This window comes from Chiloscyllium plagiosum, unplaced genomic scaffold (assembly GCF_037043375.1).
Source record: "Chiloscyllium plagiosum isolate Xiang-an unplaced genomic scaffold, Cpla_swu_hap1 HiC_scaffold_26, whole genome shotgun sequence".
Taxonomy (NCBI): Eukaryota; Metazoa; Chordata; class Chondrichthyes; order Orectolobiformes; family Hemiscylliidae; genus Chiloscyllium; species Chiloscyllium plagiosum.
In genome coordinates this window covers 38,353,425-38,379,814 of record NW_028270164.1, presented here as the reverse complement: position 1 = coordinate 38,379,814, position 26,390 = coordinate 38,353,425, and the positions used below count along the sequence as shown (strand labels likewise).

Here is a 26,390-nt window from a genome sequence, read left to right as displayed (position 1 = left end):
ATCTTTGTGACTGTGGGAGGAAACCGGAGCACCCGGAGGAAACCCACGCAGAGAACGTGCAAACTCCACACAGTCAGTCGCCTGAGGCGGGAATTGAACCCGGGTCTCTGGCGCTGCGAGGCAACAGTGCTAACCACTGTGCCACCGTGCCGCCCACGGTGAATATAATGTGAAATTGTTGTGTATGTATCATCGATAATGGGTGGCACTTAACTCATTTGAAAGTCTAAATTATTGAATCACATTGGGGTTATTTGATAATGGGAATTCACTGTTATATAGAGCAATATACACTTTATGCTTGAGGGAAACCGTATAGAATATATGCAATCATTAGAATTAGTTGGTGATTTGCAGATAGCATCAGATTTTACTGTTAAACATCAGCAAATGAGTGTTTGTCTTTGAAATGGAAAATGAAACTTCTATTCAATCGATACAGCAGCACAAGTATCAGTGATGAATGCTTGTCGGTAGTTTGGACTCCCTGGTTTGTTTGCCTATTGTTCAGTCCACTTTCTATAACTTGGTGTACTTGCTATCTCCTTGGAAGGGTGATAAAAAGCAGGATAACATCAGTCTAGTCCAGCTCTCTCAGTTTAAACTTCAGCAATAGCTGACTGTCAATACTAGTGTGCTCCATCTGAAAGAAGAGGTGATCTTTCATCAAAAAGGATATTGCTGGCATAAAGCAAAATAATGCATGTATAATTCATTTTTTATGATTTTGCTTCCATCTGTAATAAACAAAACCTTACTCTTTTGAATAATTTTCTGCTACCGATGTCTTTCGCAGGCTTTGCTCAAGGTCACTCTACTATTATTTTTGTCCTCATTGCTATCGAACACATTATCTACATTATGTAAAAGATGGTGGGCAGTGAGTAATGAGACTGCTGTTTATTATGAAGTCAAGTCAATGTTTGTAAACTACTTGAGCCTTGCTTTTGTGTTTTATGAAGTTGTGAATCAATTAGATCAGTGATTGTGTATTCTTTGTGGGTTGTCGCAGAGCTGGCAGGTTATTAGAATTATTCTATCCGTGAGCATAACAGCCTTAGCAAAGAAAGCTGCACGAGCGAATAGCAATGAAGGCCTTTTTGATAATGAAAAGCTACATTTGATGTAGCAGAATTGGTGCTACATGTCATTTATTCTCTAAGACGTTGTTAGCAAGTGATGTACCAGGAGAATAGTTAATCAGAAGCATCGCGTTGCTCCCACTATCACATCCCTGATGTTAAGTCGGCTGACTGCATGACTTCTCTGCAGTGAATTATAGTTTTTAACCTTTGATATATCTTGGATTACCCTAATATAGCCATGTCTTCCATTATTGTAAAGACCTTTGGATCTACTTTTAGTCATTCAAAATTCAGTTCCTTGCAGTTTATTGTGGTCTTTGATGGAGTTGCTGGGAAATGATAATCGGGGCAAGGAAAAGACAAGGTATTGCAGAGCTTAGGATGAACAGATGTCATCATGTGTCTAATTGTACTGAGCCATCCAATGTATTGAATAGCCTTTTAACATGGGAAAATGAATCAAGGCAAATTCAAACAAGTGCCCACTAAACCAGAGAGAGGGATGTTTTGAGGGATGATGTTTTATGTGGTGCCACCAATACTTTCTAGGCACAAACTCATTCGGGGCCTGTGTGATCTGGTATGGATGACAGTGACCATTTTCTCGTCTCCCTAGCACAATCTATTTTAGTAAACAGGATATAGCTTATTGCATATCTGTAGCTGTTTTTTCATGTTATAGAATATGGAATACATTATCACAGAATCTGTTCAGTGGACTTGGTCTTAGGTTTGAATTGATCTGATTTGATTTGATTTATTGTCAAATATACTGAGATGCAGTGAAGAGTGTTGTTTTGCTCTACAGATAGACTGCACCATACAAAGTGCACCAGGGTAGCAGAACAGATTGCAAAATACAGTGTCACAGCTGCAGTGAAGGTATTTAGAGAGAGATCAATATTAACATTTGAGAAGTCCATTCAAAAATATGATGACAGTGGGGAAAAAACTACTCTAGAATCTGTTTGTATGTTTATTCAAATGTTTATATCTTCTGCCCAGTGGAAGAGAGTATAACTAGGGTGGGAGGGCTCTTTGATGATATTGGTTGCTTTCCTGAAGCAGCAGGAAGTATAGGTGAAGCCAATGGATGGAAGGTTGGTTTGTGTGATGGACTGGGCTATGTTCATGACTCTCTGTAGTTTCTTGCAGTCTTGGGAAGAGCAGTTGCCATACCACAGTGTGATTAGACTCCTTAAAGATTCTTAGCAACACTCTCCAAGTCCTCATGATATCTTCACCAAGGTGACACTTATGGCACTCAATCAGTGTTAACAGTTTCAGACCCATATTCAACAAATTATCAAAATTTAGTCTAAGATAAAAAGGTAAAATCACTGTAATCTGTGACTAGAAAGTGATGACTGGTGGTGGTTTAACCTGAGGGTGACCATACCTCAGGCAAGGGGAAGAGGTTGAGAAGGCCAAGCCCTCATGGTAACCTCAGCTGGTGAACAAATTGAACCCATTCTGTATCACAAACCTGCTGTCCAACCAACTGAGCTAAACCAACACCCTGAAAAATAATGCAATGTAGCCATAGTCCCCAAGACCATTAGAGAGAGATGACTGATGGTGGTTTTAATGAGGGTCACCACATCTCAGGCAAGAGGAAAGGTTGAGAAGGATAGTCCTTCATGGTGAACTCAGCCTGTGCAGGTATTGAACCCATACTATTGGTGTCACGCTGTATCACAAACCAGCCATCCAACCAATGGAGCTAACCAATCAAAGATATAGGAGTCTGAAAGGAAGATTGGAGAACATTAGCTCAAAGAGGAGATTTGCAGAGCATGAGGATGAAGCAACTATTGGTGTGACATCAATGTTGTGTACAGAAATGGATGAAATTGGAGAAACATAATTGGTAAAGATTTGAAATGGGATAGAGGTTAATGTTGGAAGGATTTAAATGTAAGTATGAGGATTTAAAATTTGATGTTTGGGGAGGATTCATAGTCAGAATGTAGGTCAGTTGCATATTCTTACTATGCCTGTAATAAAGCTACTCCTAATTTTTAAGTAAATTTTCCACAACAACCTGGCCTCAGCATCATATTTTGAAAAATGTTTACAGTCCGAGCAATCAGCCTACAGAGACTGAAGTTCCCCATAAAGCAGTAGTTATCTAATGATTAATCTCACTGCAACAAATTATTCTCTGAATGGACAGTGACTTTAAAAATAACGCCTGCAAGATAAATTGAAGCAACAAATTGAGGTAAAGTATTTCAATTATTCACAAGTAATTCATTAAAATTCTATTCATGTTGGCCTTATTGTTTAGTTAAGACATTAGAAACTCTTGTTCTTTTCCAAAAGAGCTGCTTAGAACATGGAGTGTTTTAATCTTTCCTTGGACATTATGTAAAGCAATGCCAGACTAATATATTTATGGAACTTAAGGTTTCTGTGGCAACCATCTAAGGACATGCAGAAATATGTAGCAATAAATCCTTCATTTTCAAACTGGGACAATTACTACGGGGCATAACTATATATAAGATTGCAACATATGCTAGGGTTGAATTGAAAATGTGCTACAACTGAACTGAACCATCCACACTTAGGCCTGAAATTTCTTTGTGAAACTGACTTCAGAGACCAAAGACCAGAAGTCCTGTCTTATGATATTAATATTGGCCAAGTCAGATCCCAATGTGAAACCTGGCTTTACAGACCATAAATTTGCATTTTTTATATAACTGAATTCATTTATTGAATGCATTCAGTAGAGACTGCCAATGTACATTTAGGATGTTTATTAAACGAGGGAAACATGAACTATATTACACTAGACCAAATGAAAGGTTTGAAAGATTTAATTACAGTAACAAAAGTGTTCAAATTTATACTATTCTTTTTCCACCAACAAAGGCAGAGGCTGGTACAATTGCAACATTTAAAAGGCATTTCGTTGGGTATATGAATAGGAAGGGTTTGAAGGAATATGGGCCGGATACTGGCAGGTGGGACTAGCTTGGGTTGGGATATCTGGTCGGCATGGATGGGTTGGACCAAAGGGTCTGTTTCCATGCTGTCCATCTCTATGACTCTATAATGTTCTTACAGAAATCCAAATCTCAGTAAAGAGTTACCATCAGTATTAGAAATACATATTCCTCTCAGGGTCAACGAGAACAGCTCCAGGGAGGTGCTTATTTGACTTTGTGGATTCTTACAAGTGCATTACTGACCCACCAGCTACGTTTTGATTTGAAATGTTATAATCTGTCAGCTCAGCTAAATCATTAAGTGGAGTCAGTGGGATGTAATGAAAAATTCTAGGGGTTTAAGTGATCCAAATTACCACATTTATTAGCAGTAATATATACATACAGTATAAAAAGTGGTGATAAGTATATTAAGCAGTAAATTTATAAATAAAGCGTAAATATACATTTGCAGTAAATATATATAAGGAAGTAAATACGTATACAAAGCAGTAAATGTAAAATGCAGCAAATATGTAGAGCAGTAAATGTATGTTGACGAGTGTAAAAACAATGACTGCAGATGCTGGAAACCAGATTCTGGATTAGTGGTGCTGGAAGAGCACAGCAATTCAGGCAGCATCCGAGGACAGGCAAAATCGACGTTTTGGGCAAAAGCCCTTCATCAGGAATAAAGGCAGAGAGCCTGAAGCATGGAGAGATAAGCTAGAGGAGGGTGGGGGTGGGGAGAGAGTAGCATAGAGTACAATAGGTAGGTGGGGAAGGAGATGAAGGTGATAGGTCAGGGAAGAGAGGGTGGAGTGGATAGGTGGAAAAGGAGCTGGGCAGGTCGGACAAATCCGGACAGGTCGAGTTACTGGAGGTTAGAAACTAGGATGAGGTGGGGGAAGGGGAAATGAGGAAACTGTTGAAATCCACATTGATGCCCTGGGGTTGAAGTGTTCCGAGGCGGAAGATGAGGCGTTCTTCCTCCAGGCATCTGGTGGTGAGGGAGCGGCAGTGGAGGAGGCCCAGCACCTCCATATCCTCGGCAGAGTGGGAGGGGGAGTTGAAATGTTGAGCCACTGGGCGATTTGGTTGATTGATGCGGGTGTCTCGGAGATGTTCCCTAAAGCGCTCTGCTAGGAGGCGTCCAGTCTCCCCAATGTAGAGGAGACCGCATCGGGAGCAACGGATACAATAGATGATATTAGTGGATGTGCAGGTAAAACTTTGATGGATGTGGAAGGCTCCTTTAGGGCCTTGGATGGAGGTGAGGGAGGAGGTGTGGGCACAGGTTTTACAGTTCCTGCGCACCCTACCAACCTTCGCATAAACCAAATCATCCGCCGACATTTCCGCCACCTCCAAACAGACCCCACCACCAGGGATATATTTCCCTCCCCACCCCTCTCCGCCTTCCGCAAAGACCGTTCCCTCCGTGACTACCTGGTCAGGTCCACGCCCCCCCTACGACCCACCCTCCCATCCTGGCACTTTCCCCTGCCACCGCAGGAACTGTAAAACCTGCGCCCACACCTCCTCCCTCACCTCCATCCAAGGCCCTAAAGGAGCCTTCCACATCCATCAAAGTTTTACCTGCACATCCACTAATATCATCTATTGTATCCGTTGCTCCCGATGCGGTCTCCTCTACATTGGGGAGACTGGACGCCTCCTAGCAGAGCGCCTTAGGGAACATCTCAGAGACACCCACATCAATCAACCAAATCGCCCAGTGGCTCAACATTTCAACTCCCCCTCCCACTCTGCCGAGGATATGGAGGTGCTGGGCCTCCTCCACCACCGCTCCCTCACCACCAGACGCCTGGAGGAAGAATGCCTCATCTTCCGCTTCGGAACACTTCAACCCCAGGGCATCAATGTGGATTTCAACAGTTTCCTCATTTCCCCTTCCCCCACCTCATCCTAGTTTCTAACCTCCAGTAACTCGACCTGTCCGGACTTGTCCGACCTGCCCAGCTCCTTTTCCACCTATCCACTCCACCCTCTCTTCCCTGACCTATCACCTTCATCTCCTTCCCCACCTACCTATTGTACTCTATGCTACTCTCTCCCCACCCCCACCCTCCTCTAGCTTATCTCTCCATGCTTCAGGCTCTCTGCCTTTATTCCTGATGAAGGGCTTTTGCCCGAAATGTCGATTTTGCCTGTCCTCGGATGCTGCCTGAGTTGCTGTGCTCTTCCAGCACCACTAATCCAGTATGTTGACGAGTCTCATGCCCTTCCCCCAGTCAGTCACTTTGCTTTACGAGAACTCAGGGTTCCTGGTAATATTTGTGATCCCAGTCCAAAGTGAAGTCCAACAGCAAGTTACCCATGCTTATGTTACCACCAAGTCTTACTATCTTCCTACAGTCCCTACTCACACTCAGAGGTGAATGGGACAAAGTCCCTGATATTAATACTGTTTTGAATCTGTGATTACATGCTGTAATCGCCATTTTGTGGTACTTTCAGAAGTTCTCAAGACATTCCATTATGCAGAAAAAGATCTCCAACTGGCTCATGTGATGGTCCAACTGGACAGTTCTCACAAATAGTTTAGTGTCATGTTGTCACTCCTCAGTCAATGCAGGCTGTTTTCGCATTCAGCCTGTTTTCCACTTACTTTTCCATTTTATTTCAACTGCTTGTTGTCATGTTCAATTAACCCTTAACAATTAACCCTGAATGATCTGGTTTGAAAATATCATTTTTAATCTTACCACTACCACACCTCAGTGGGTACCTTGGATTGGACTGAGGAGGGCTGAAGAAGGGCTTATGCCCGAAACGTCGATTCTCCTGTTCCTTGAATGCTGCCTGACCTGCTGTGCTTTTCCAGCAACACATTTTCAGCATTGGACTGAGGAGCCTAATCTGCGGAGCACATTCCTGGTATGTCTCTGCACCTGTTCAAAGAAGAAATACTCGGAGGACTGCTGCAGATCAGCCATGTGTTCTCCAAAGACATCTATTCCTTGCGTCACCAACACTCAGTAGCAACCCTATGTATCATTTATTTGATGCTCTGCACCCAAGCTCCTTAGACAGCATCCAGAAGGACAAGGACATGGGAACACACCACCTACAAGTTCCCCTCCAAGCCACTCACCATCCTGACTTGGAAATATGTCACTGTTTTAGTGTCAGAATCATGGAATTCCCTCCCTAACAGTATTATGGATCTACTGATAGCATATGGACTGCAGTGGCTCAAGAAGGCAGTTCACCACCAACTTCTCTAGGGCAACTAGGGACGAGCAATAAATGCTGGCCAGCCAGAGAAATCCACATCTCGTAAGCAAAGGAGTGAGAATATGTTTCCAAGTCTTGAGAGGCTTGAGTCTTGATTGCCTTTCAATCGTCATCTCCCTTGCCTCCGTCCCAGTAGTGCAGAGTCAGGATACTCCATATGTACCTGGCCCCCCTCCACCTTCCCATTGCCTGCTGCCCTCAGCTTTGTGAAAATTCAAGCTGAGGAGGGTGCGTCTACTTCTGGCCAGGGCTTGCTAAGAATATTTGGGCTGTCTAGTCACAAATGCGTCTCCCACCCTCAGATTATCCAGGGCCAGCTGGCTTTACTATAAGGCAGGCTCTCTCTACCCCAGCTGCAAATTCCCGCACTGCACCGAGATGTAGTGGATGTAAAAGAAACACACTCAACATTTTGGGGCACATAGGTGGTCTGGGGACAACTCGTTAATAATAGAATGTCAGAATTGTAAGTATACCATCACTTTACATCAACAACAATGTGACAATAAAGGTACAGAGGTATCCTTACTTCCTAATCCTGAAATTCTTCCCATAGCACCTGTACAAGCATGAAACTCTCAATATTGAATGAGGGAGCATTGGGTGTTGTAAACGCTTCCATCAGTTTGTAACCCTAACTTTTGTGAAACAACACGAAAAACATAGAAGTGATCACACAGACAATAACAGGTCCAGTGCCTGGATCCCACTGAGGGCAGTTCCAATGAGTGTACCTGGGGAGTATCAGAAACAAAGCCACTCCTCAGTAATCTGATCAGTTAGCAGTCACAGCCACGCAAATGACATGTGACCAACATAGTTGAATATTGGGATGTAACCACAGGGCAATGGGGTGCTTCTACACTGACCATTTACATAATAGACCCGATTTAGCTATTTATTAGACAAACTAGATGACACACATTACAGGAGAAGATTATAAGTGTGAAGCCTGAGACCTACTCCCTCCACAAGTGCCCTCTCCCTTCCCCCTACAACCCCTCACCCCTCCATGTTACCCAAGAAAGGCAGCATTATATATAAGCTAATGGTGTGATTTAGGCAGTTCCTGGCCCTTATGCTATGAATTCTTGAATTGTGAAATACGACACACTGCAAAGCATTCACTTTTCCTGGAGCTGTTAAAGATTATTAAATGTGCATAGAATTCTACCTGTCCTTTAGACCCAAGTTCTCAGAGAGCATGGAGTCAGACTAGGTATTTGATTCTCTAATGTTTTCTAAGTAACTATAAACTTAATGGAAGTGGAACCTTCAGAATTCTCTGATATAAAGAGTTTTATTCAGAGGGTTCCAGATGCAGGGAAATTGTACATTGGAATCTTTAGTCTCCTGAGCAATTCTCATGCACTCTGCTGACTTTGGCATTCTGCGGGATCCTGATGCATAATTCCATTCTGTACTGCTCTTAGAAGTGGTCATCAGAATATCTGGGCCCTTGTATACAGTTTTGGCCTACTTTCCTAAAGTAGGATATGCTTATGATAGAGGGAGTGTAGTAAATGAGTCCCTGGGATGCAGATTTGTTTTATAAAAAGAAATTAAGGATGCTTAGTCTGCATTCCTGAGAGTTTTGAAGAATAAGAGGTGATCTAATTGAAGCTGACATGGATAGATAAAGATAGGCTGTATCCCTGGCTGGTGGGAACCATGATACATTGTTTCAAATAAAGGGTAATCTGTTTAAGGTGGAGATGAGGAGGAATTTCTTCACTCAGAGAATGGTGAGTCTTTGGGATCCTCGAGAACATAGAACCATACAGGCCCTTTGGCCCTCGATGTTGTGCCTACTTTTTATTCTACTCTAAGATCAAATTAACAGACATACCCTACATTTTACCACCATCCATGTGCCTATCCAAGAGTCACTTAAATACCCCAAATGTGTCTGACTACTACCACTGCTGGCAGTGCATCCACCACTCTCTGTGTAAAGAACCTACCTCTGACACCTACCTTAAACCTTCCTCCAATCACCTTAAACTCATGCCCTCTCATGATCACCATTTCTGCCCTGGGAAAAAGTCTCTGACTATCCACTCCATCTATGCCTCTCATCATCTTGTACACCTCTAAAAAGTCACCTTTCATCTTTCGCTCCAATGAGAAAGCCCTGGCTCCCTCAACCTTTCTTCATGAGACATGTCCTCCAGTCCAGTTGAATCCTGGTAAATTTCCTCTGCACCCTCTCTAAAGCTTCCACATCTTTCCTATAATGAGGTGACCAGAACTGAACACAATAATACAAGTGTGGTCTAACCAGGGTTTAATGGAGCTGCAGCATAACCTTGCAGCTCTTAAACTCAATCCATCTGCTAATGAAAGCCAACACACCATACTTCTTTTTAACAACCCTATCAACTTGGATAGCAACTTTGAGGGATCTATGGACATGGACCCCAACAGCCCTTTGTTCCTTCATGCTGCCAAGAATCCTGCATTTAACCCCTAATCTGCATTCAAATTTGACCTTCCAAAATGAACCACTTCACACTTTTCCAGGTTGAACTCCATCTGCCATTTCTCAGCCCAGCTCTGCATCCTGGGAATGTCCTGTTGCAATCTACAATAGTCCTCCGCACTATCCACATTATCCACAACTCTACTAACCTTTGTGTTAATGGCAAACTTGCTAACCCGCCCTTCCATTTCCTCACCCAAGTCTTTTATAAAAATCACAAAGAGCAAAGGTCCCAGAACCGATCCCTGTGGAACATCACTGGTCACCGAGTTCCAGGTTAAATACTTTCCATTTACTACCACGCTCTGTCTTCTATCTGCCAGCCAATTTTGTATCCAGTCAAATTTCCCATTATCCCATGGCTCCTTACTTTTTGAATGAGCTTATCATGGGGAACCTTATCAAACACCTTACTAAAATCCATATATACCATATTCACTGCTCTACCTTCATCAATTTGTTTTCTCACATCCTCAAGGAATTGAATAAGGCTTGTGAGGTATGACCTACCCCTCACAAAACCATGCTGGCTATCTCTAATCAAGCTGTGCTTTTCTAAATAATCATAAATCCTGTCTCTCTGAATTCTTGGCTCCCTAGAGGACGCTTGAAAAGTAATCATTGAGCATGTTCAAGACAGAAAGCAATAGAGTTTTAGATACTAGTGACATGTGGGGATGGAACAGAAAGTGGCATTGAGATCAATGATTAGCCATGATCTAACTGAATGGCAGATCAAACCTGACAGGCTGAAAGGGCTACTCCTGCTGCTCTGTGTCTTTGTATTTTTCCCAATTTCACCATCAATTGAGAGGTGATTTGTGCTGCTCCATTGTTAGTCTCACTAAAACAAATTAATTTACCTGGATAGAGGTTTGCTCGCTGAGTTGGAAGGCTCATTTTCAGAAGTTTCATCACCATACTAGGTAACATCTTCAGTGAGCCTCCAGATGAAATTTGGAGGTTCACTGAAGATGTTACCTAGTATGGTGATGAAATGTCTGAAAAACGAACTTTCCAGCTCAGCGAGCAAACCTACATCCAGAACCTCAACCTAAGCTACAAATCCTCTCAAAATTAACTTACCATCTCACCCTGAAGTCCCACCTCCCACCATTATGTAACATTAAAATGTTGGATTTGTGCAAATCATCTGAATGAACAGTGCTGCAGTCAATTAGAGGAAGTGTCAGGGTCCACTTCTGCTGAAAACAGCAAAACTATTATGACTAATACATCTTATTCATGTAGGTAATAAATCATTCCCAGGATTTTTGAAAAAGTTTTGATTCCAAGTATTTTTTCTTTTTGTCTGTTATGTTCCTGACTCTTTAAACTAATCCTTCTCTCTCTCTTTGTATTTTTGTCTAATTTGACTAATTCATACCATGGCTTCCTTGTTATGGACTCAATGTCTTTCTTTATACCTAAATCTGGTTAGTTGAGATAATAACCAATTAAACCTAACATTCAGTTACCCCCATCACCTCCCCGTATCATTAGCAATTTGCTTTTCTGGTAATCTTCATTACCAAAATAATATAACTGAAAACTGAAGAAAAAATGTCTGACTTGCAATGTGATTTCCTAATTCCAGCAATTCCGTGTTATTGCAGCGAGAAGGCTATGGGGTCAAAAACTGTTTAATTGCTGTTTCTGGATGCAATGGCAGTTTGCCAATTGCTTCTAAGTTGAAGGCTGCAGACAGGAAGAAATTGGCATAAAGTGAGAGCCTTGCTTTCTCTCCTGTGATTTAGTGGACTCACAGCATACCTTTTAACATAAATTCAAAACCTGACCGTTTCACTGTGATGCAAAAGGAGGTTAAGATGAGCATAGTTTGAATCAAAGTTGTAAGAGCAGTGCTGCAAATTCAGACAGGTCTAGAGCAACAGGGAAGGAACAAGGCCAAAGATTGGAATGAAGGAAGCAGTTTTAAGAAAATGGCAATGAAAGCAAATTGGTCAAATGTAAAGAAAGAGTGCTAGAAGATAGTGAGGGGCTTGGATTTTTATTGTGATGGTGAAAATAGTTACTGTATGGAAAAGAATAATTTACAGTAAGTGTTTTCTTTAAAAAAATGTATGAGTATTAAAAAGAAACAACATAATCTCAACATATTTATGTGTAAATTGTTAATTATATGCAGGATGCTTCTTTCCTTCTCGTTTTTCTTCATTGACTCCTTGTAGTGTACAGAATCATATTTTTCCATCTCTGTGACCTTGAAACCGGCGTAGCTCATTTGCCATTGAGTCCCCTTTTGTGCCTTTACTTTTCATGCTTGACTAGTTCAAGCTCTCTCAGCTGTCCACACATCTTCCAGCATTCATAAACTTCAGATCACCCAAAGTCCTGTTGTCTTTATTCAATTCACACTAAATCCTCCTGCCCATTATTGCTAGCTGTTCTTCTGCCTGTCTCGATCCCAATGTCTCGAATTCCTTCCCTCAACCCTTCACCTTTGCTAACTCCCTCTCTTCCTTTGACCGCCTTAGAATGGGAGAGGGAATAATTGAATATCTTTCAAAGAGCCAGCAGAGGCATAAATGGCTAAGGCACTGAGTTTACCCTGAAACCCATTTCTTGGACTGACCTTTTGGTTAGCCCATCATATCTCCTTGGCTTGGTGTTCTTGGGATACCTGAGGATGTCTCTCATGCTAAAGGCACTATATAAATGAAAGTCATAGCATATCTTGAGTACTGTCTGGCTTAGCCTTCTTGCAACATCAAGGAATCAAAAATATGAAAATATATGTTTGAACTACAGCTTTAGTATTGATTCACAGTTTATTAGCTTAAGATGTACACTTTATTCTGTTCCACAGTAAATATAGGATTACTTGCCATACACACAATAAATGTATTACAGCCATCAAAACTGAGAGTCCTAACTGTTTATTGTTGATGTTTATTTAATTAATTGAGAGAAATAGTCTCTTGTGTTGCTTTAATTTCATTATTCTCTGAATGCTTTGGAAAGGTTTATGGAGCAACACTAGGGCTAATTTTGAATATTGTGATTTTTCTCTGTTTCAAAATCAGTTTTTTTGTGATTTGTACAGTCTCTGTTCCTTGTAAATGCCGTGTTATCGGCAAATGCTATGGATGCAGAGATTTCACTGATTCAGTGGTGTAAAAGCTAGTCTGCCTATCACTCACACAATGGGATTTGCAACTTGCTGTATTTTTCTTCCACTCAGCAAAGCATATCCATTTGGAGGAATTTTGCTGAAAATATTTATTGTGTCTTTTGATGTCAAGTCCTCAATGTGTGACTTTCTCTCGCCCTTTTAGCTTGTGCTTGTCTCTTGTACCTTGCTCCTTAAGCCACAAAGGGCTCTGCTAGCTTCCTGTTAGAAAGGTTAGTGCATTGGGAGACTTGTTCAGTGCTTTGAAATCAATTTTAATCTGATATCCTTGATGGGCTGCAGCAATGTGAGAGCCATGTAGACTCCAGCTGTGCACAACAGGCTTGTTATGTTTTTGTTTTATTTTCATGGAGATTGTCTATCAGTGTTGTACTGCAGATAACACAGCAATACGCTGCAATTTAGATATAAGGTGACCTTTCAGATTCTTGTTTATTTTGTCGTTTGCATATCTTGGGATATAATTAATTTATGAAGTCATTCCTCAGAGCCATTATTCTCCATGTCCTCTCGAATTTGATTAATGTTATAATAGATTTGCTCCATAAATGAGATGTCTTTGTAGTTTTTGATTAAAATACTCTGTTAAAAAGTGACCTGAGAAATTTGATTAATTTGCTGCAGGTCAGCCATAACTTTCATCCAAAACCTTTCTGAGGTGGCACAAGAAATGTCTTCACAAAATTGTAACTGCAGCATTGAAAAGAAAAAAATTATCAATATAATACTGAAATAGCTATCCATCCCATGTATTTATTGAAAATGAACAAACGTGTTTGTTGTTACCTTTGAGTGTGTGTAACGGTATCCTGTTTAGGCAGCCTACCTATTTGAAATTTATTTTCAGAAATGTTTTATAACAAAACTGATTTCTAAAGGTTACAGCAGATCAAGAACTAAAGCTCAGTTCTATGGTTAGAATGAGAATTTGAGTTATTTGCTGAATTTACTTCTGTTGCATATACTTTTTAACTGAGTGCACAATTTGTAAAATTTGTTAACTTAAGAAGTCCATCTCCATTCAACTGTTTAAATGTGTATGTCTTTAAAAGCTCCAAAATGTTGTCTAATTTGGTCACTGTGTTTCCCAGTGCAGAACTGAGTCACTTAGACTGGGAAAGTTCTATTTTTGACTCTATATTATGCTGAACTCCCTATCTTGGAATTTAGGGGAGTTGATGGCATAGTGATATTATTGCTGGACTGTTAAACCAGAAATGTAGCTAATATTCTGGGGGCGGGGTTTGAATCCTACCAGAGCGGAGGGTGGAATTTAAGTTCAATAAAAACCTGGAATTAAGAGTCTAATGATGACCATGAATCCATTGGTGATTGTTGGAAAAACCCATCTGGTTCACTAACATCGTTTAGGGAAGGAATCTGGTATCCTTACCTCATCTTGCCTAGATGTGACTCCAGATCCACAGCAATGTGGTTGACTCTTAACTGCCCTGTGAGCAATTAGGGCTGGACAATAATTGCTGGCCTAGCTAATGACACCCTTCTCCTGTGAGTGAATGAATGAATAAACAAAACTATCTTAATGGAAGTATAAAAATTGGAAAATATTAAAAATATTCAGCAGAACAGGCAACATCTGTCCGGATAGGAACAAAACAAAAATATCAAGTTAATGACCTTTCAAAGCTAGATAGTAACAATTCTTAAACAAGGTTATAATCTGATGGCATTGAAATCAATGTTGAGTCGAGAAAGTTGTGAAGTGTTGATCTGGAATGAAGTGCTAATCCTTGTGTTTACTTTAAGCTTCAGTAGAGCAGTGTAGACCACTATGGACAGAGTGGGAGCAAAGTGGAGAATTCCAATGATAGGTAATCAGATGTTTGAAGCCCCATTTATAGACGGATTAGGAATGTTCTACCAATACTCATCCAATTTGTCTTTTGTTAATATAGTGCTTGGAACCATAGCCAGCTGGATCTCATTGATGATGAGATCCTTGATTGGAATGTTAACCTGGGATAATCAGGGAGCCCTGTCTGACAGATATAAACAGGAGATTCGGGCCGTGGAGGGGGTCATCAGGGTCGATTGCCTGCCCCTCTTCCGCAGTTATGTTAGAGCCCGTGCGTCTCTGGAGAAGGAGCATGCGGTGTCCACCAACACCCTTAAGCTGTTCAGGGAGAGGCGGGTGCCACAGGGAGTGGAGTGCATTATTTCCCCGTCCAACTTTATTTTGATTTAATCCCTGCCCTCTCCTTCACTGTTTGATCACACAGCATTGCCCTTTGGTGTGAAGAGCATTGCTTATCACTGGCCACTTGGGTGTTTCTTTTCTTCCTGGTGGTAGAAATTGAATAAAGATTTGTACACCTTGTGTCTTTCACTGTGTCTCAAAAAAGAAAGAAAAAAAGAAAAAAAACAGGAGATTTTGAGGTCCCCTTAGTCTAGGGACGGTTTGAGCTGGCTGGTCAGAGCGCATGTACAGTGCACATGTGAATAAAGGGTGACTTGGTGACAGGATATTGGTCTCCATGCAATTATTTCAGTTAAAGATTACATTTAAAACTAAACAGATTGGATACTACTGTGTTGCAGTGCTTTATTTGTGCACCTCAAAGGTCAAACTAGAACTGCATTGAGTTCACTTACTGGTTACACAGGTCATGTGAGTTTTGGACAAGTGACAAATTGACAATTTTGTGAGGCAAGTTTCTATGAGGTGTCTATGGGTTGAAAAGCTGCTTAACAACAGCCTTTGAATTCTTAAGATTTTAAAAATTTGGTCATGGGATCTGGGCCTCAAAGGGTAGGCCAGTATTTATTGTTCATCGCTAAAAATAGGACAGTTAAGATTCAACCACACTGCTGTGGGTCTGAAGTTGTATATAGGTCAGACTTGAGCAGATAAAGATGGCAGATTGCCTTCTGTAACGGACATTAGTGAGCCAGGTGGGTTTTTACTACGAGGAGAAAGTGAGGACTGCAGATGCTGGAGATCAGAGTCAAGAGTGTGGCGCTGGAAAAACACAGCAGGTCAGGAATCCGATGATCAGGAGAATCAACGTTTCGGGCATAAGGCCTGATTCCTGATTCTCCTGCTCCTCAGATGCTGCCTGACCTACTGTGTTTTTCCAGCACCATACTCTTGATTCTGACCTTCAGCATCTGCAGTCCTCACGTTCGCCTGCCAAACTTTGAGGCAAAGGATGTGGTGTCATTCTTCGTGTGATTTGAAAAGGTTGCAAAACAACTGGAAATGGCTAAAAGAAGACTGGGCACTTTCAATGCAAGAGCAGATTGACAGGTTGAGATGCAAAAGTTACAGGAACAAGTTCAAATTATTTTTGCATTATGTGGCGAACAGGGTAATGGCTAAACAAAGACTATTACTAAGGACCACAAAAAGATGTTAGAGTAGCCAAAACCTCCTTTAAGGATAAAGAAAGGTTTTGTCTGTCTTCTTTAATTATACACCTTCTTTAATTGAGATTCAGAATAAACCATGACTATTTTCATCTAGGACAAGGGCAGCAGATAGGTAGGAACATCACCACTTGCAAGTTCCCCTCTAAGCCATTCACCATCCCCACTTGGAAATATATCATTGTTGCTTCATTGCCACTGGATCAAAATCCTGGAATTCCTTGCCAAGGGCATTGTGGGTCTACCAATAGCACATGACTGCAACAATTCAAGAATACAGCTCACCATCGCCTTCACAAGGGACAGGTAATACATGCTGACTCAGCCAGCAACATCCACATCCCCTCAGTAATTAAAAAGATGGGTCTGGAGTTAAGCAAGTTAACACAACAAGCAAACACTGAAGTTGAGGCTTTAGGGGTATTGGGGTATTGTATTAAAAGTTGAGTTCTCTGAGGAAGTTGAGATATTCTCACAGAGCTGCAGATAGGGGGTAAATTCAACATGTATTTAAACCAGTACCTTTAATGCCCATATTCATTTTTGAAGAACTATTCACTACAGTGTTAGTGGACTGTGCAGGATTATTACCAAAAACAGTATATTTTTACAGTTAACAATTTCCTTTAAGGATGATTAAAGGTAAAGTAATAGTGAAAAGAATTAATTCAGGTTTTTATTTGTTGTGGACTACCAATAGAAACACAGTTGGACCAGTATTCCAACAGTATGTCTAAAACCATTTTTCTAAGAAAGATAACTAGTATCAAAAGATACAGTGGAAAAGGAGACCCTGGGATCGTTACCGAATTAAATTCAAATACTGCACGTGCTGGAAATCTGAAATAAAATCAGAAAAAGCTGAAGAAACTCAATAGGTCTGGCAGCATCTGTGTCTGTGGAGAGGTAAATAGAATTAGTGTTTTGAATCTGGTATGATTCTTCCTGTTCTGAAGTAGTGAGAGTCATATACTATTATAAAAAATACAAAACAATTTTGATGGAAATTGTTAATTCAATTTTATAATATAAGAATTGTTCATATCACTGGGAAGGATGGTATAATTACAGATGCATTATCAAGAACGTAATGATGCTGAAATAGTTTAAAATTTGAGAAGATGACAAGAAAGTGTAGAAATCCTACATAAAAAAGGAGTGAGGTTGAATGAATGTAATTTTGTTGTGTTTTCTTGCATAGACGTGATGTTTATCTTGTGATGAAGCATGTTTGGAAAAGGGCATTAATCTCTTCAAGTGTGGTGGCATATACAGGCATATTTGCAATATAAACTGGGGAAAATGGAAACTTAGACACTGCTGTATTGAGAATGTACCAACTGTGCTTTATTGCAATTCAAGGGTCAAAAGTGGATTGGTGTGGAGTTTACTTATTATTCCACAAGGTCATGAGCATTTTGGAGAAATGGAATTGATACCCTTTGTGAGACACACTGGTACCTGATGCCCATGGGTTGAAAATCTACTGCGGAGCAGACTTTGGATTTTTAATGTTGTGGTTGATCATAGACCTGGAAAGGAGCAGTCGAACTCAAACCTCAGAAAGCCCACAAACAAAGATGGCTCTCCTTCTCAGTCAACATTTCCTCCTCTTCCCAGGGCAGCAATGATGCAAAATCTGATCTTCTAATTCCTCCCATCCTACCACCCAGGATCCAAACACTTGTTCCAGGAAGAGTCTCTGATCTGCTTGTAAAGCTTTCAATTTAGAAAATTCTATACACTGCTCAAGATGTCATCATCTCTACACTGGGAAGATCAAATTACCATGCTCCAGATGATAGGAGAGCATTGTAATCAAGCCCCACTACTCCTTGAGCTGACACAAATACATGAATTCTCTAAATTGAAAAGTGTGCCAGGATATTAGCAGGGAGTGGTTCCTTTGGAAAACTGAAAGTAGAAGGGAGGGGATATTGTGTTTGGCAGTTACATCATGCTGAGAATGATGGAGGTGGACCAAAGATACTGCCTGAACTCGACTGTCCATTCAAAACTTTTGGTTTTCAATTGTGATTTCCAATATCTGTAATATTTAACTTTTACATTATTGGAGATAATTGCTCTAAGGAATGGAGAAATCAACCAGAATTCTCTAACTTCTCCTGGGAAGAAAGCACAACCATGCCACTAGTATACATATCTAAATGTAAAAATGAGCATCTAAATGTGTGTGTGTGAATGACAGTTCTTGAGTATACATACGCATGTGATTTTGTGTCTGTAAATACATATATACCAAATGAATAGAGAAACGACTCCATATGATGCCTTTACCAGTGCACTAAAGTTAAATAATCTATACCACTAATCATCCTGGATTTCTTACAAAAAAAAAACTACCTATTGGGTGAGATATGAGAAAATGTCCATTGGACTTTACATGCAGCATCAGTCAGTATTCCAAAATAGTAAGGATAGCAACTGAAGTAGAGGGCAGGGGACACTAATTGCTGAACTGTGGCAGAGAATTGACACTACCTATTATTGGCTCTCCATCTTTCACAGTATATAGGTCAGCAAACAGGCAACACTTTGACAGTGTGATATGAGACATATTTAATGGACTCTGCTTTACATTCCCTTATGTAATTTTCAAACTACACAACAAACTTTTACACAAAGTAGAAACAAAAGGTACAAAATTTCATCAAAACGAAGGACAGTACAGCTGCATTTTCCAGACAGAACAAGCGGGTGATGTTAAAAAAAGTACGCTTATTGATGATACACGGACTTACATATAGTATATTGCACAGACAGGCGGCTTAACATACATACTTATACATTTATGACAAGTGATTTTGGATTGCTGCATCTAGCAACTGACTACTGTTTTCAAAATAGTAAGAAATAACTTTTCTGCTCTATGATAGATGTTCAGTAATCAACTTTACATTGACAGATCTCAATAGGTAACTTAAATTTATTTACTATTTTCCTGACTCTGCATCAAATCTGCTTTATTCAAGTCAAATTGTTTGACACTGTAGACAAACAACTTTTCTTTTTTTTTTCTTTTAAAGCATTTATGGAATCTTTCTGATTTCAACAACTCTCACTGGCTTACACAGGTCTTTTTAGATTTTTTAATGTTTTAATTTATTAGTTTGATTCACAGAGGTGGAGACATGTAAGAATGCAACCAAGATCATTTGATTGCATTTGGTAGGACACTCACCTGGAATGAGTTAATGCAAGTTGAGAAGTCATCATGCTGACAACTTTATAAGCATTCCACCTCACAATACAATCCACTACATTGCACTTAGCCCAATTCAGATTTCAAAAGGATTCAATTTATTAAGTGAATGACTTCTAAAGATTTAATTTTATATATTTGGCTCTTTAAGTTCCCAATGTTTACTTACATGTGGAAAATAACTAAAGGCCCAATAGCCCTTCATAGTTTCCCAGGAGGTGAAGCAATTTTTTGACACATTTGCATGTGTCATTCCAATAAGGGGAACAACTAAAGAGAAGCCAAGTCAAATACATTAAGGAGATAATAATCTGGGGGATTGTTAACAGCTAGGAGGGGTAACTAAACAGCAATGTTGTCTGAAAACTAAAATATTTTTGACAGAACAAAACAGAAGTGATTTTCTATGAAGGAATGAATTGACACAAGAGTGATGAAAATACTCAGAGGAGTACCAAATGAAATTTACATGGACAAAGAAGAAATGCATGTGATTTTAGAGAGAGCTTCACTATAGGAGGAATTTCCACTTTTAGAAATATTACTTTTAAGCATAATTAACTCTAAAAATACACCAAGTCTGTTTTCGTACATAATAGCTCGTGAAAAGTATAATGAAATGTTGGAAAGGCAAAAATATTTCAACCGAACTTTGATGAAATTTGCAAAGTGACAGAAGACCTGTATAGCAAATGTAGCAAAAGTTTAAGGAACCAATGGTTGTATCTCTGTTTATCACTGTGTATCAGTGGTGGTTATATAATAAGTCTGCCTCCTTTTTATAAATGTATATATTTTGCTGATATAATAGTTGCTATATGTAGGTCTAGATTATTATTGCTAATAATACAATTTTGATTGAAATATATATTTGTCTCAATTTAACATTACTTCCTCTCCTTGACATCTGGTTACATACTACTTTGTTGCCTTCAATCTCATCTGAGCATATTACTTGATCATTGTCCAACAGCTTTGGGCTGTTCCTTAAGTGACTACAAAAAAAATTACATATCCATAAATCTATGTAAAGAACAATAGATTTTGTTCAGCAACAAGATGTAAGTGCTCACCATTAGTTCATTCACCAATAACACTTAAGCATGTGTTAGCTTGATATCTAACGGAGATCCATTTTACCCAGCAAGAATGACTGCTAGACAGGTATATGTTGTAGCATTGGTCTTGCAGCCATTTGTTCATGTTATGTCTTTACCAGTCAGTGATGATTTATTGATTTTGTTTTTAAAATCTATTGGCAAGAGTTGAAACTATGTCAGTCTCTCAGGTTGGATTCTAGGGACACAGTAATTTATTCCATTCCCTGGTCACCATGGAATTTCATTATTTTGTTTCAGAAGACGGCAACTCATCAGTTTTACAGAACCACTTCACACCACAGTTGCTGTGCAAATGTATCTTTTGCACAGCATTCATAATCCATCTACAGATTCTGCTTCTGTACAGTCAAGGTATTAGTATAGATTCCAAACCCTTTCAGAAGAGTAGATTAACCTCACAGAACTGAACCGCCAAATGGTAGGACATTATCGCTTACTGCTGATATCTGTGGACTCCATTTTCAAAGATAACAAAAATTAAGCTACAAAAATAATCCATGTCCTCTGGTGTCAGATAAAGGAGAACACATTTCAAAACTGATAGTTGATTCTCTTTCCTATCCTTAATAATAACTATTAACCACTAAGTACTCATAAACTACTTTCCTTATCAAAACGTTTTAACCAACTCTTTCAACTAGTGGGAATAGTTGGATTGCACTTCAAAATGTCGTGGCTACAGTAGTAGTAATGTACCTGTGACAGGACAAGGAAACCATGATTGGATATTTTTCATGGCTGCAAGCTATTAACCAGTGTTTTAAAAAGCTACAAAACCCACAACAGTCAATTTCTTCTAATATTCATCGTTTCTCAATTTTATGAGTATTATAAACTATAGCCACTGTCAGCAACCAACAAATAAATCTACTTATTAAATATATCTTAGAAACATGCAATCAAGAGTCTCACTTTTAGTACTACATGACTCGCTAAATCTAAAGCATGTGATTAGTTGGTTTTAAGGAGTTATTTTTATCCTTTCACTTTGTCAAAGTTCAATTTTGAAGTCAATCTAAATCTTAATTTGATATCTCAGCAGCTGCAGGAAACAACACATAGTCATAATAATAAAGTCAACCAAGTATTTCACACTGATATCTTCAACAAGGTAGTTGAATAAAATTTATACCCATCAAAGGAACTTCTACAAATCAACAACATTAAATTCCAATCTTCAACATGATTGTTCGTTACATATCTAGCTGGAACTATTACATGATTCTTTGGCACTTACTAAGTCTTTTTGTTAGTTTTATAAATAACTACTTAACAAGAAAATATCTCAAGCAAGTTCACATAATTACAAGTAACTCTTTCTATGTAATGACCTGTTTTCTATGAAAGTATTTTGTGTGCACTTTTTAAATATATGTTTGCAGGAATAGACACAAATGTGTCCCAATAGTACTCAATGTTGTTGTATGCAAACATTCTTCAGGAGAAATTAAGCTAAAGTTGAAATTTATTCCCATCACATTAAAATTGCTGTTTTTCAAGATGTTAATAAATATGTAGAATGCCCTGTATCGGTTTCCAATGCCACCGAATTTGCCCAATTGGCCTATTCAGAAATGTGCCTGAAATATATCATTTGCTCTCATTGGATTCAGTGCATATACAGATATTCAGTCAACCCAGTCCATTTGCCTGAAGCAATAGTATTGCCTCATTGAGGCTGCCTACAAATGTGTCAGCATTTCCCATTGCAGGAGAAAGTTTGGACAACTAAACTCTGTACCAGTAATTGAGGTATTCTAGCTTTTTGACGAGTGATTGAAATATTCATGCTCATTTACTCATTTTTCAGCAAGGTTTTTGGTAGCTTATATTTACAGAATTCATTTGTAAGACTATTCCTCCCATCTGAGTCTTCCCAATCAGAAATCAAGTGTATATTGAAATGGCATAGTGAGGGGGTGGGGAGAAACATGAAGACGAAGGCTTATGAACTGTACTCATTGCTAGAGGACAGCAACACCACTTGTGCTGTAACAAAGATTGCTCCTTCCATAACAGAGTATCACAGTGAGGGGTGTCGTATACATTTAGTTTTTTCATTGTGTAAAAACAGGATAAAATACACCTCACTCAACATTAGCTTAATATCAAGCAGCCAGCCCAACGTGACTAATAGCAAAAAAAGCTTAAGCACATAAATATTAATGTGTCTCTGTACAGTAAAACTTTAATGATTGCAATCTTTTTAAAGCGAAAGGTAATATTATAATAATCCATCAGAAAATTCAGACCTAGGCAGTTTCATTAGTAAGATTTGTTACTGTATAAACAGACCATCAATTTTAACCATCAAAATTGCAATGCACGATAACTTCATTTCGTACTCTTAAAGACATCAGTGCATTTTATTCTTCTTGAATTGATGTTATCATTCAGCAATTGTTCCTGTCCTAATAGTACACACTCATTCCCACACACTCTCTCACACACACACACACACACACGCAAGCACACACACACGCAAGCACACACAAAGTGATTGGCAGCAGCAGACTGGCAAAGTGCAACATCACCTATCAGGAAGATAGGGGTGTGTGGACATGGGAGAGCTAGTGTTCCAGGGGTTATCCGCTTACTGTATTATTTTTATCTCAACTTGTGTTAATAATAAATAATAATGAGTTCTAATTATGAACATTATGCAAATCATGTGTCATAAAATTGTATATAATTACAAGTATTTCATGTCTGATTCACATATTATGTAGAATATCATCCTTCCAAAATCCACATTCCCAGTTAAACTCAACTGAATTTGATTTAGATCCATAAGGAAAAACTCTTATTTTTATAATTGTAGGTGTATGAGGCTCCTATTGCAGTGAAACTAGTAGTCAGAATACTGCTCTCGATCCCATAGAAATAAAACAAGGTAGGCCATTTCTGATTTGCATTAGAACAAACATAATTCAACTGCTTTTAATTGCTGTACAGTTATGGGCAATGCACTCCTGGCTAGGAGTGAGTGAGCTTCGATTTGAATTGAACAGATGTGGCCTGTGTTATATGTGTTTGCAAGGGATTAGGAGTCTGAGAAATATCTCCACCGTGAAAGCTAAGCTTATTTGGACAGCCATTACCACAAAGTGGAAGCCTATGAGGGACATGAGATTTCCAGTCTTAAAAAGATTACTTTGCACTCATAGTACAATGGTTTTGCTATCATGGTTCTGAATTTATGTATCCAGATAGATATTTCTAAAAGCGAATTATAGGGCCCTACAGACTTTTACAATATTATCTGGGAATGTGGCTTATATCTTTGCAACTTCTACCTAAACACAACATCTTTTATTTATAAACTAAACCCAAAGTCTTAAAGCCAGCCAAGACCTTAAAAAAGGCATTTGCATCATTCTTTAGTGAATGGTAAGTTGCATTTTAACTGATTAGTTAAGATATGGAATGGCAGCTTTCACCACCTGGTGGACCACCTAAGGCTTTAGCTTAGAATTGTGATATGATGTCAATGCTCTACCAGTCTTTGAGTGTAAATTAAGTAAATGGCTTTTCACATTAGCTTGATCTAGTCCATTCACATTATGTAAAATAGAAGCATCATCATAAAAATATACAGCAGATGCATGTGATTGTAAACCATAGACAACTTACATCTACACAAGAGTTTGCATTGAACATGCTGCTATTTACAGTAAATTGTCATCATGCATTATCAACACGAATTTCATAGTAGAGCTAAAACTGCAGAAAGTAGAATTGAGCATTTAGGGAAATTTGGAATACAACTTGGAGGCTCAGATGGCTTATTTATTAGTTCAGAACGATGGTGGTTAATGTGTACCAAAATTAATCATGAATTAACCCTTTGAGTACTGGATTTTCTTGCACCTTTCAAAACATAGAGATTCCATCAATAATTAACTTACAAGATTGTGTAAAATTATAAGGTTTAAGTCTTGAGGTTCTAAAGTACAAAACACAAATTTCGTAACTCTTTTTTAACAGTAATTGTAAAAATGAGAAAAAAATACAAAACACATTAAATTTGCATATATATTTGTCATGGTGCAAAGATGCTACAGTAACCCCCAAAGGGTTAATGGAGAATGGTGCATAACTGAGGTATTGATAGCATCTGATCAATGAGAAGTTTGTGTGATGGTGGGAATGATTTCACTTCTTGAGGCCAAGAGCTAAATCAACCTCTTCCTCTGGTTTTAGAGAGTGCCATTGTGCAATAGGCCGCCTGGGATTTGCCAGCATGTCTGACCAGTGTCGAAGCTCCGTTCCGGTGGCATTGCTGCCAACAAAAATCTTGCCAATGGCATCGTTCTTGCCGATCTTGTCGTAGTCCAAGACTGTGACACAAACCTGGACTTTCTGCATGTTGAATTGAGAAATAACATGAGAAGATTATTGCGAGTCAATAATAGCTGGATACTTTTCAAACAATCATCACTCCATTATAGTTTAATTTGAGGTACTAGTTTTAAGCTCAACAAAGCAATAGGGGAAAAAATGTCGAATCCAGGCATATCAGTCAGACATGCTCCCGATAGATTTTATCCGTTTACAAGCAGAACTAATACTTTTCTCATGATGCAAGTCATAGAGATATTGCAGTCTCCTGTAAAACAGCTGTGGGGCATTTCACTGTCAGAATGCAGCAAATCTGTAGCTGCTTTCCAATGTTCTGCTTCACCACTGTCAGCTTAATGCAGAGATGAAGGATTGAGGACCAGTGCATCTCAGACAGCAACAAGACATTCAATAAAAATTTCACATCCCACTGTTACTTAAGAGGAAGGTTTTTAAATTGAATGTAAACATGCTTTTAGAATAATGCAACATAAATTATATGTTCATAACTCCCACACTTAGGAACACAAGGCCACATCAGAAAATGCTCTCGCTTAAACCTGGAACACACACGAAAAATACATCGACAGCCTAGGGATTTCTGATAAATGGGTGTTCAGCATAAGATTAACCGATACAGACCATAAATGTTTGAGATTTGATTAATTGTTTGCGCTATTTTCTAACTTTGAGCTGTCTCAGTTGGATGGATAAAGGAATAATCAGGTATTAGCACTCCTCTTCAATATTTAGTCACACCTCTATAAAACCTGCAGTAAAACGTAATGGTAGCATAATGATAATGTTACTGCCCTAGTAATCTGGTGGCGACTGCTCTGGAGATATGAGTTCAAATCTCACTGTAGCAGCTAGAGAAATGTAACTTCAATTAAAGAAAATCCTCGCCTCATTAATAGTAATCATAATAACAGCAGATTTTTGCTTTAAAAAGCACTCCACTCTCCAGTATAAACTCAAACTCTGCAGCATAAAAATCAAAGCAGATTGTGGTTATCCCATTCCCCTTCCATGACAAATAGAATCATGAAAGACTATGTTATTCCATTTTAAATTCTATTTAATACAAAAACATGACTTTTGATGTATTCCCAAATTTCTATGGTGCCGATTTCACAGTGGTAGATTAGATTTGACAGTACATATGTTCGACTGGCTTGAGGTGCACTTAAAAAATTATATAATAAAATGAAAAGACAACAGAAGTTATACTTAAAAATGTATTGAAAAGACCTTGAGTACCCTTTTAGTTAATACTTGAATGTCTCTCAAGCAAAGCAAGTGGTCTATTTCTCTCATGGCCTCCAATCTCAATGGTTACATTTTCCAAAGTAACCAAATTAAGTGACAGTGGGTAACCGCAAACAGCTATGTCCACCCTT

General features: G+C 39.1%; 1 protein-coding gene and 1 long non-coding RNA gene across 6 annotated transcripts in view; one reads left to right on the top strand and one right to left on the bottom strand.

The window, feature by feature from the left end:
- Positions 1-26,390, top strand: part of LOC122563240 (uncharacterized) — a 77,307-nt gene that overhangs the window by 24,307 nt on the left and 26,610 nt on the right. The gene's annotated exons all lie outside the window — the stretch shown is intronic.
- LOC122563239 (synaptotagmin-B) overlaps positions 24,463-26,390 on the bottom strand; it is a 644,946-nt gene continuing 643,018 nt past the window's right edge. For all 5 annotated transcript variants that reach the window (XM_043716847.2, XM_043716850.2, XM_087973631.1 and 2 more), the window contains one exon: positions 24,463-25,011. In XM_043716847.2, coding sequence (XP_043572782.1) covers positions 24,805-25,011 — 207 coding nt within the window. In that variant the 3' untranslated portion in view covers positions 24,463-24,804. The remainder of the gene's footprint in view (positions 25,012-26,390) is intronic.